Here is a 12,481-nt window from a genome sequence, read left to right on the forward strand (position 1 = left end):
TCGAGTTTATGCCCATACATAGAGAGTCGGAAGAACTCAAGTCTTTCTGATGTTGATGCTAATATGGGTTTATAAGTGTTGTGTTTTCATACATATGATATGGGTTTCATTATCTTGTGTTAAGTATTTCTCTAGTTATGTATTTCTGTTGTGTTTTTTTATTTATGTTATTTTATGTGAGATCTGATGTTATCTTTGTATGTTATCTTACTTCACTTGATGAGAGAGTTCGGTTGAGTAATCTTATATCCGACCTTTAATTTATTATATAAAATTTTCATCTTAATGAATGAGATCTAGACTTCATGAAAATTTATGATTATTTAATTTACGTGCATAATGAGAAGTGGCTTGTGGGAGGTTATAAGTTTTAAGGATAAAATTTTATATGAGTGGGGAAGATTATAATGACCAATTTAATTCTCTCATAACACAATTGTTACATGTTGATGAGTTCGATTTGAGCTCTTATAAGGAGAAGAGTGAAGATTATAGGGGTGAGGGAGTTCGGATAGAGGAGAGCAGCAGTGACTGGATGCAGTTGCATGCGAGGAAGAAAGCAGTGAAGCCAGACGAGAGCAAAAGAACTAGATGAGGATGACACCAACTCTATCCTCGAACATGTGCGTTCCTGGGAGCCAATCGACATGTACAAAGGCGGAGGAGATGCATATCGGCGGAAGCGGCATTTTTTAGCGTCAATTATAAGTAGAGTTAGGGTATTGAAGCCGTGAAATGAAGTTGTATGCTGGCCTCGTATGAGGATCAGAGCATGGGACAGACTGAAGGTTTTTTTCTCACAAGCAGGGTAGTGGAGTGGAAGATCTTTATGAATGAGCTTGAACATCAAACATTGACGAGCATAGACCGGATTTTTAGATGAAGGAATTTCAGTGTAAGATTAATTTTTATTATATTGAATTCTATTAACAAGAATGATTGATGGCAAAAAATATATATTTATTTATGTATGTATATATAATATATCTTAAAATATCTATTAGAAATATAAATTTTTTATGTGATAAGTAGAAATTCTAATTATAGTTTTATGATTAACATTACTTTTAGGGAAATTAAGAAATTAAATGTTTTAATGTAAAAAAAATTAAAAAGTCTAAATAATAATTGAAATAGAATTGATTTATGAACAAAATTAAAAGAAAAATCAAATATTTATTTAACTATGAAATTTTAAAGTAATTTTTTTAAAAATAGAGTAGAAGTTAATTAGATATTGAATAAAATTTAATACAAATTATAGATATTGATTAAAATTGTAGTATTGATGGTTAAATTAAAGTAATGTGAAACTTAAATGAAGGACTTCAACAAACAATTAAAATAACATAATTAATTTTATGATTAGTTAAACATCATTAAATAATATGTTTGAACATTATTTTTCATGATATTATGGATGTGCGTTTATAGGAGATGAAGTTTAAGGGTGATTGAAGGTTGAAGGTTTAAGGCAAGCGAATTAGATGAGGTGAGTACTCTTACCAAGTTATATTATCAATATTGACCTTTGCTAAACCAGTTGCATGGATAGTTTTTATACATGATTAATGTTTTTGTAGGACTTTATTTTGATTCATTTGTTCTTAAATTTGATTGATCATATCGATATAAATATCTTAAGTACTTTAAAATGATAAAATTTATGCATTATTTATAATATATTTTATACTGAACGATATGAAAGTGTGCCTGATATGAGCTATATAGAGTGATTGCATGTGCATGTTGACTACAATAGAGTTCATACCCTTATAATACTAACTGAGGATGCTAAAGTACTTGTGCATGTAATTGAAAAAGATTGTTGATATTAATATACCTTAATTGGTACAATTTTAAACAATCATCATGTGACGGTTGTATATATATAAAATTATATAAATATATAAATGATATAATACAACATAGTTCATATTTTGAATTATCTTGAACGGTCATATTTGAAAATATAAATTGTTAAGTACCATTAAACTAATTTACTATACGTTTAAATAGTATTCATTTTGTTATGTTTTCATTATATTACTATAATTTAAAAGTTTTAGTACTCACTGACTACAGTTAACAAATTGTGCTATTAATTAATATTTTCATGTTGAAATTACGAAGTAAAAATGAGTACGAGAAAAGGAAATATTTATGTAACATGTGGACAATCTAAACTAAAGTAAATTTTTTTGTATTACTTTAATTTTCTTTATTATTCAGTGATTTTCAATTTCCTTAGATTATAAAGTATTAGTGATAGAATATAAAAATAAAAAATTAAAATTTCACCATTCACCCCATTCTCGTTTTGAAAATTTCAAGCCCTCGGGCTAGGTCGTGATAAGTTGAGGTGAAGCATTTGAATTTGAGCATCACTTCAGTTATTTTTATCGTATAATGGTTTATCATTCAACTTACATAACACCCAATTCTTATGCATTTACTTATCTCACACCCAAACTTTGATTTTTACAAACTAAGCACATTTTCCTTTGTTTGAAAAGATGTATGAAAAAGGTGGATTACACTTTTTTCATAGATAGGGTGCTTTGGATGTAAAAATTAAAGTTTAGGTGTGAGATAAGTAAATGCATAAGAATTGGGTGCTATGTATGTAAATTCCCCTTCAATTTAATAGTCTTTTGTATTTTAAGTGCATGTTTATTTTTTTTTAGTATTTTGTGCCATGTTTTAAATAGTATGCATTGCATTATAACTTAGGTTTGCAAACGAGCTGAGTCAATTTGAGCTCGAGCCATGCCGAGCCTGAGCTCAGCTCGTCTGATAAACTTCGAGTTCAAGCTCAAGTCGAGCTCTCAAGCTTGAGCTCGGCTCGTATTGGCAGTAGTCGGCTCGCGAGTTCAAACTAAAGCTCCATTTTTACGGGAGCTTGCCTGAAAAGATATTAGTGGCTGGAAGAAAGGAGGAGGAAGAGGCGGCGGGAGCTCACCCGAAAATGCATTGAAATGTCTAGTGATAGGCTAATCGAACTGGCTCGTGAGCCAACAAGCCGAGCTGGGATGAGCTTGAGCTCGTTTAATAGACAAGCTCAAATTTGAGCGCGAGCTAGCTCGTGGCTCGATGAGCTCGGCCCATAAACTCGTTAATGAGCCGAGCTCAAGCTGGTTATCGAGCCGGCTCGGTTCATTTACACCCCTACTATAGCTTTACAGAGACCATTGCACTATGATGCACTATTTGTTATTAAGGAGTATGATTTGAATGGTGTTTTCTATAGTCCTTCACATGGAAACGGAAGATATACTGATGAGTAAAAATAACTAGCAATCAGACAAAAAGAGGGAAAACAAGAAAAATCTCAACGGTTCTTCATCAGTTCTATGTTTTTCAATATTAATTGACACAAATCAGTGTTTCTTCACATCTAAAATATTTTTTTCAGGCCTAACAGGCATGTGGCATGGTCCTTTTTGATTTGTCAGACTCATCTTTGCAATCCAGTCCCTCATTATTCTCCCAGCTTAGATTTTATTGTGTGGCTATGACTCACCTAAAAGAAGAATAATAATGGTATCACTCGAATCTTCTAGTTGACAAAGAGGATTTTGTTGTGAGCTTTTTGAGTTGAGCAATTAGTGTAAACACCAACCTCATGCAGCTCTTTGATTGATTGAGGTAAAGTGAAAATTGTATCCTTCCGCAAAGGTGTAGTAGAATTGTCTGAGTGTGTGTAAAAAGGTAATTGCCTTGATGATGAGATATTTAGAGTTGTTTTAACTGCCAGGACTCATAGTTTTTATTAATGAAGACCCAACGAAGCTAGGGCTGAAAGAACAGAGTTATCATGAGGCATTTTGATGAGGGATCAATGGGCTAAATTTAAAGCTTCTAGCAGAACATAAGAAATTATTGTGTGATTAATCCAAGGGGCCATAAGTGAATTGATATCCTGAAATAGGGAGCAAGAACAAGTGCAACAAAGGCGAGATTGTTTGAGATATGGACGTTCTTTAAGAAACGCGATTGACTTCTGAAGGCACGCCTTTGGTAATTATTATACTGTATGAACCTCTAGAGTGTGATGACATTAGTGCTCAATAATAAATGCGCACATTCAGATGGCTTGATTAAACAATCTTTGGAGATTACACCCCTATTACACACACACACATTTCAAAGCACAATAAGTGTAGCTCATAATGTTTTGAAATGCACTTCTTACCTCTACCCGTTTCAAATCCTGAATCGTGGTTATAGATTACTTTTCTATTGGCTACCACAAAACATTCAAGGCTATTGCTCTTCAATCAATAAAAATTGCATAAGCAGAAGGATGCAACGGAAGATGCCATTGCTACAGTTTTGACTATCTTTTGAAGATCAAAAACATAGTTTCTTTAGGAAAAAACATTCCTTTTTTTTTATCTAACAACCTCCATGCCAAGGAAATACTTTAAAGATCTAAAGTCCTTGGTTTTAAAGACTGATAAGAGGGATTCCTTCAACTGATTCATTTCATTTGTCATCTCCGATGAGAATTTATCATCTTCATATACGATTAATTTGGCTATCTTCTCATCCATTGAATGCATGAAAAACACTATATGATCTCTTTGCCCTTGAGCATATACCCTGACTTTTAACAAAAAATATAAACTTTTCAAGCTATGCTCTCGGTGACTGTTTCAATCAGTACAAGGATTTTGTTAGTTTACACACTTTTGTGCTAAACTTCTCATTAAATTATGGAGATGCATCCATATACACTTCTTTCTAAGTCTCTATTGAGGAAAGCATTTTTTATATCCAACTATTGTAGGGACCGGTCAAGATTAGCTACAAATGACAAAAGTATCCTTGCAGAGTTTTAGTTTGATAACTAGAGCAAATGTTTTTAAATAATCAATGTCATATATCTGATTAAATTTCTTAACTAGTTTAGCCTTGTGCTATTTTAAGAAGTCATTAGAATTATACTTGATTGTAAATACCTATTTGCATCTAACTGTTGTCTTTCCTCTTGATAAATCAATTGCTTCTTATGTACCATATTTTTCAACGGTATTCTTCTCTTAAAAAACAACCTCCTTTCATTTAGGGACTTTCAGAGCATCCCGCATAGTTCTAGGATATTCATATTCAATAATTGTGAGGTAAAAGGATGGAAAGTGGGCGAGAGGTTTTCATATGACACCTTATGGGACAATGGATGTTGGATGCACGACCTTTCTCTAATGAAAAGGCTAGACTCTAAAGACTTGGGATTTAATTTAGGCTCAATTCAGGACTAGAATATTCTGAATTTGAAGATGAAGTGGATTGAGCATGAGGTAAAGGATTAGTGAGTACATTACTTGGGTATACAGATTCTAGGCAGTATAAAGGATTTATAGAACCTTTCTTTTGGGTTATCCTCTGTCATGAGTAGACAAGATCAAACGGTGTCAATGCTATCGTTTTTTTTCGTGTTTCTTCGTTGTTATGAACATCATGAGATGACATTGTAGTAACTTCAGTATCTAAATAACTCGACTCACTCTCTTCTGATATAATTACGGTTGGGGACATACAATTTTAGAAATTTTTATATTGTAACTTCTGTTCATCCGCCATAAAGTTGGTATTATTTGTAAACTTTGGTGGACTACGCCTGCAGTGCTTGGGATTGTCTGTTCTTTGTTCCTGCGTTGAAGACATTTTTCCTACACCTACCTATCAAACTAGGAGAGCTATTTTTATTTAACTGCATGGCTCTGTCTTTCATGTTAATAGCTGTAGCTTTTGATACAATCTTTTATAGCAGATCTCATTGTTTATGATTGAATTGAAATTGAGAAAATGAATAGGAAATGGAAATGAAAAAGGTGAAGTAATTGAGTACAATTTAGTTTTCACCTTTTTGTTTCAAGGAGAAATCATGAGTTTCAATGATGATGCAGTTAATTTTTCTCTCTTTCTCCACTGGCGTTGAGCAAGAACTTGCTATTGAAACAATTATGTCTCAATATTTTATAGATAAATCTAATTTCATATATATTACATTACTAAAAATCAAAAGTGAATTTGTGGAGTAAAATTAATATTTCCTCCAATCCTTCAAAAACATTCCTAAATATTTTGAGTTTGCAAAAATGATTGCAGTATCTTTGGAGGCTGATAACATATGATATGTCTGATAAGTAACTCATGTGGCATGATTCTCCACAATCCAATTCAGAGAGAGTCCAAATTCCATAAAATAATTAGGGATATTTACATACATACCACTCAATTCTTATGTATTTACATATCTAACACCTCAACTTAAATTTTTGCACACATGCCACATTACCTCTGTATTAAAAGGTGCATTTCACTTTTTAAAAAGTTAAAATGGTGATATGTTCGATGTGATATGAAAGATTTGGGTGGTGTAAATGTAAAAAAGCAAAGTTTAGGTGTTAATTATGTAAAAACATAGGAATTGGTGGCATTATCTAAATGTTTCGGATAATTATTAGAAATTTTCCTTATCAACTTGTTCGTTATATTAACAGCTCTTCTCTTCTCTTTTTGGCAGAAAATCTTGAGTACTTCACATGATCTGTCCTCCTTCCCTAAGCTCCGAGTTGAACTCAGCATGAGGAAGCCCCTGTGCATATTGGGCGATTGAGATTTGCACATTTTATTGGGACCAGAAATTCATGAAGACTGACAAATTTGGACACACAGACTTTTCAAATAGTGCATAATTTAGAGGCATGTACGTACGCTTATGTCTAATTTGTCTCCTGTTAGGAGACCTCTTCATAGTTAAGGTGTCAACTTGTTCTTAGTAGAAAATATTTAATGAATATTTCAATGCCATTGATTAATTATAAACATTTTTGGGAAAACCCCCCATAAAATTCTTATGTATTTACATATCTAACACCTACCATTTGATATTTACACCTATAACATCTTGTTGTCATAAACCTATGCATGAGAAGGTATTTTTCACTTTTGAAAAAGCTATGACGGTGATATTTTTATGTCATGTTAAAGATTTGACTGATATGCATGTAAATATGAATGTTTTAGATATGTAAATACATAAGAATTGTGTGATATGCATGTAAATTCCCCTAAATATTCTAACAAATGTTGTTGTAAAAATCAGCTTCTCAAAGAGATCTCTGAAAAGTAGTGAGAAAGCTTCATCAACCAAATACAGATACAACTATTTCACTGCATCAATTGACGGCTTTTATATTGGTAAATTTATCTTTATCTTCACGAGACTGATGCGAGATCAGAAGTGTTGAAAACCAGAAAGCTGCAGAAGCTTTTTGTTTTACCTTCTGCCTTCATTTTGTGACTAATATCATCTGTCATTCGTGTTTTAGCTTATCAGCTCCATGCAATTTTAATTTTATTCATCTTTTTTAAGAAGTACCTTTGTTGTAGTAGGGGTGTAAATGAGCTGACTCGGCTCGTGTTCGGGTTGAACTTGACTTATTAATGAGCTTAGAGTTGAGCTTAGCTTTGTTGAGGCAATCTCATTACATAAATTAATCTTACATTTCATATTATAAATATTTTTTTTTATATTTATTCATTTTAATATATTTTTATCAAAATTGAGCTTTCTAGCCTAACTTGAGCTAGGTGTAATTGCCATGAGCTATGTTGGAGCTCGAGTTGAGGTTTGAGCTAACCATACGTCTCGCAAGTCCAGCTTGAGTTTAATGCCAGTTAACTCGACTGCTTGTACATGTCTTGCATTTGAAGGCAGTAGAGAGTTTATTGGAGTATTGCAAGAATTTGATGTCATGGGGTGGTAATTGTAAAGTATTGGAATAATTCAAATATCATGTTCGTCTTAGAAAAAATTAGCGCATTAGGAATCCTGATGTAGTTTTGCATCAAGACTTCAATCAGGGTCTGTCACGTGTACAGGCAGACCCAACTATGTATTAAATTGGGGGTTTGTATGTACATGTGGTAAGTCCTTATTAAAGTCCAGATACAAAATTGCATCAAGACTCCTGATACAATAATATCTCTCATCTCACAAGTGCAAGCAAGTCCAATTTAGTTTGCGCTGAGATAAACTTGAATTCAACACCAATTTTTCTTGAGCTTTAACTCCAGCTCGATAAGTAGCTTGTTGAGCTCTACAATGTAATGGAAGCACAATAATTTATTAAGATTTATCATTTTATTCAAAAATATTCTTTATATATATATATAATAATAAATTATATAAATAAGCTTGTTTGATGGGTGGGTCATGTCATTAGGGGTGTAAACGAGTTAAACACGAGTGAGCCCAGGCTCAGCTTGTGTTCGGCTCGTTTATATTTCAAGCTCAAAAAGTGTGTTTGTGTTAGGTTCGTTTGTTTAGCGAGCCGAACATTGGTCGTTCACGAATAAATAGCCGTTTTGACAACCCTAGTCACGTAGCCATAAGAAGTTAAGGATTGGGGCAAAATTTAAAACATCATTTTGAATTTAATTTAATAATTTTTATTCTATTTTTTTAATTAATATTTTTAATTAATTATAAATTTTTGTAGCCTTGTAGTCAATTAATTTTTTTAAAAATACTACTCATTATATATATGTATATATTATTTTTTTTTTTAAAACAAACTGTTTATTCTTGTGTACTACAAGTCTACAACATACACAAAGCTTGAAGTAAATAAAGTAAATCACATTAAAGTTAAAAAGGGTAATGTTATAAATACACAAAAGTTTCAAAGTTTAAATGTAAGAAATATATAAAGTGCGCCATGATATTTATTGGAATATTTAGTTCAATGAGACCATAATTGTACCTTCATCTTGAGGCCGGAAGCCAGGTGACGTTTATTGTTTGTGGGAGATAAATATCCCAATTTCACGAAATATTGAGCTGCAGTGTTGGGGCAAAGGACAGCCTCTCAATCGGTGGCTAGTTTCCTTCTAGCAGCCCTAGCATTATCATACTCAAACTTGAGCACATTTGGCATGTGAGATGTGTCTTTGATGTATAGAAACCGCCCAATTGCGCTTTCCTCGATCGATCGAAAGTAATCCGCCAATAGATTGTTAACTATCCAGTACCAAAGCGCGCCTAAGAAGGGTCCGAGGATTGCCCCACCGAGAACTTGGACAATGGTGTGGTATCCCAAGTAAATGGTATCCCAAGTAAACCCTAGAATAGAGAGTCAATATGGCTGCAGGCCACGGAAACAGGGCTGTTAGAAATCTCGATCGCCGGGAGGAAACGCCTTCCCCGGTACCGCTGAGGCATAAAAGGGAGAAATATGTGGAGAAGAAGAACATGTACTGCGAGTGACTAGATGGCCAACCGTATGAATTGCACATCTCTAAGGCGACGCAAGTCTTGGGGCGCGACTGCTGCACTGATGACTTGATGAGCTCGTTGAGGAACTTAGAGAAGATGAGACCGAGAGCGAAATAGAGACACTGTAACTCTCGTCGAAATAAGAAGTGGGTGACGAGCCGCCAAGACTAATGAATATAGGAATCAGCGAAACCCATGCGAGTAAGTGGCCTAGGGAGTCACCCCGATGGTACCGGACATGGGTGAGTGTCACCGCCTTGAGCAGCTACGGCGTCGATGGTATGGATTCCATTAACTTCAGTCAGTTGTCATTGTCGAAGAGGGAGGAAGGAGATAAGACGAAGACGATTGAAGCTTCTGGGCTTAATTGTTATATATATATATAATTGATTAGTAGTATTTCGAGCTAAAACGAGCTGAACACGAATGAATAAATATTTTTTCTTGTTGTTCGTGTTCAGCTCGTTAACTTAGCGAACGAGCCGAACACGAGCTTCTTAATGAGCCGAACACGCTGAACACGAGATGTTCATGTTCGCGAACAACGAGACGGTCGTACGTGTCATAAGAAGTCATGTTTAAAATATGATCTTGTTAGCCTATGCTCATAGCAGTACATATTGAAAAGATTGACAATAGTTAAGGGTGGAACTAGGTAGGGTACAAGGGGGCAATTGACATTCTATTAATTTCAAATTTTTATTTATATGTGAGGGTAATTTTGTCTTTTGTCTCTCTTAAAATATTAATTTTGCCCTTCCTGAAATATTATTTTATTTTTTTGTTGTCCTAGCCCCTTATACTAACAGTCAGGGGTGGAGCTAGGTAGGGTCCATGGGGGGCAACCGGGCAATTGCTCTTCTAATTCAGATTTTTATTTATATGGAAGGATAATTTGATCTTTTGCCCCTCTTAAAATATTATCTTAACTTCTGCTACATTGGGTCTGAAGGGACAGTTTACATCCTAAAATAATAGACTGATGATTCTGACAAGTAGTTAGAAGTTCTTTTTCTTGCAAAATAATAATTTTTATAACCCTTGCTTTGTAAAATGAAAAAGGCAAATTATAATTTGATGAAAGCACGTCATATGTTCAATAAGAAGCAATACTTGCATTACGAGTGTGAAATAAAATTTTGTAGGATTTCCATTTTTGGCTCTCTGTCTCATAATATTCAAAATTGGCTAAGTATATTTGTCAATTAGATAAATGCTCACAAATTTACATTAAATAAAAGTACTATGTTTTATAAATTGAATAAAGCTCTCATGCAATGAGTTGCGTGAAGTTTCAATGAAGGCCGCATGTTTTTATTACTTATATTTGTGTGTGTTTAATTTTCATGTAACGCTAAGATGTTAAATTATTATTCTACCTTAACAAATATTCTGGCACGCAGCAAGTCTAGCGAGCATAGCAGAAAATTATCTCATAAAAATTCATTCATCTCTTATTATAGATATTATAATTGAGGGTTATATATGTAAAACTTCCAATGAGCATGGTCTAGAGGTTGTCCCATAGTACATGCCAGTGTAGCAAACAGAGGCAATCCAGGCAGTGGCAGGCAGCTTCCAATGTCGTCGATCGTAGACTTCGACTCTTAGGAGGAACATGCCATTCGATGCCCGTTGCCGCTAACTGTGTAGCTAACTTCCGTTGACCTCCTTTTCTACCCTTTGGGGTTGTTTGATTTGCAAGCAGAATTTATCTTAATTAGAATTTAACAAATTTTATAAATCTGAATTTATTAAATTCTAAGATGATTAAATTTTGATAAATTTTGATAAATTATTTGGCAGTATAACAAAATTTATAAGATTGATTTATCAAGATTTATTGAACATCCGAAGATGAATATTAAATAAAAAATAATAAATGAATATCTAAAATTCAAAATATATAAAAAAAAAAGTATTTGCATTAATCAATAATTTAACATTAATTAATTATTAATTATGTAAATTTAAAGTTATTTAAAATTTTATCAAATAATTTAAATTTTAAAATAGAAATTTAGTTATTATTAATTAATAAATGATTACATATAAATCAACAAAATTATAATTAATTTGATAATATATAAATTATTAATTAATTTTTAATTAATTAAAGTAATAACATTAACTTAAATAAAAATAAATTAATACTACAAACTTATTTCCTGATTCCTAATTTTCGATTCCTCTATTTGCCCGAAAGACATCCTACCACTATCCCTGTTTCGCCCAAACTTCCTATCTCAACCCAAAACCAAGTTGTCCTTGCTTATATCAGGAGAAAATATTGCATCAGGACTCTGCACGTAGAGTTACATGCAGAGTCTAATGAAATCACGCTACATGACTATGATAGAAATAAAATACCGCTAACAAGAGAATATTGTTTTCTTATTATTCAAATATTATTATGTGTTATTTAGATATTATTATGTATTATTTAAATATTATTGTGTTATTATAACAAGTTCGCACTCCATCAGAGTCCTGATCCTATGTTAGCGGTTTCGCCCGAAACCATCGCCTTCCTGAACGAACTTCCGCGAGTCGCCATTGTGCTGGGAAGGAAACGACGGGATCGCGGTTTACAGAGACCACCGAAAATTCCATCTTTCTAATCCTTCCTCTCTGCTCCTACCAGAAACCATTGAGGAAGGTAGGCATGTTCGCGACCATTTTTCCTCTTGGCTCGTCCCGGATTTACTTATGCATCCGCCGATTTACAGGGTTTGGTAAATAACTGATTTATCGCGAATCGGCGTCATTTTGGGATTTACGGGAGCTCAGAGTTTACGGAGGCATGTTTTGCCGTTTGGCAGGTTTTAGCTTAATTCCAGCTTAAAGCCGGCTGGCAAACGGCCCCTTTATGTTCTCTGCAATTATTTGGTGTGACTTTTGTTTGCGCCTGTGAATATATACCTTGATTAAAAGGAGATCTTTCTTTACCTTACCGTTATAGAGTTCCAGCGTCTTCTCCTGACTCCTCTCCTCCAGCTGCCGCGCTGTTCAGTTGTTAGGGCTTTAGGACTTCAGAAATATAGAAACAGAGAAAACAGAGAAAGGAGGACAGAAATCTTACAGTCACAAACAAAAATAAGTAGCTTTCTTTTATTTAATCTCACATTACATGTTTGGTAATACAGAGCTCTTATATATAAACAATTTCAGTGTCAACTTGTAAATATATAT

General features: G+C 33.6%; 1 protein-coding gene and 1 pseudogene across 8 annotated transcripts in view; one reads left to right on the plus strand and one right to left on the minus strand.

The window, feature by feature from the left end:
• Positions 1-6,848, plus strand: part of LOC110026824 (ATP-dependent DNA helicase homolog RECG, chloroplastic) — a 173,528-nt gene extending 166,680 nt beyond the window's left edge. For all 8 annotated transcript variants that reach the window (XM_020727980.1, XM_020727974.1, XM_020727978.1 and 5 more), the window contains one exon: positions 6,533-6,848. In XM_020727980.1, coding sequence (XP_020583639.1) covers positions 6,533-6,625 — 93 coding nt within the window. In that variant the 3' untranslated portion in view covers positions 6,626-6,848. The remainder of the gene's footprint in view (positions 1-6,532) is intronic.
• Positions 6,849-8,872: 2,024 nt separating this feature from the next.
• On the minus strand, positions 8,873-10,408 carry LOC110026817 (annotated as a pseudogene).
• Between the last annotated feature and the right edge of the window lie 2,073 nt (positions 10,409-12,481).

This window comes from Phalaenopsis equestris, unplaced genomic scaffold, assembly GCF_001263595.1.
Source record: "Phalaenopsis equestris unplaced genomic scaffold, ASM126359v1 Scaffold000402, whole genome shotgun sequence".
In the NCBI taxonomy this organism is placed as follows: Eukaryota; Viridiplantae; Streptophyta; class Magnoliopsida; order Asparagales; family Orchidaceae; genus Phalaenopsis; species Phalaenopsis equestris.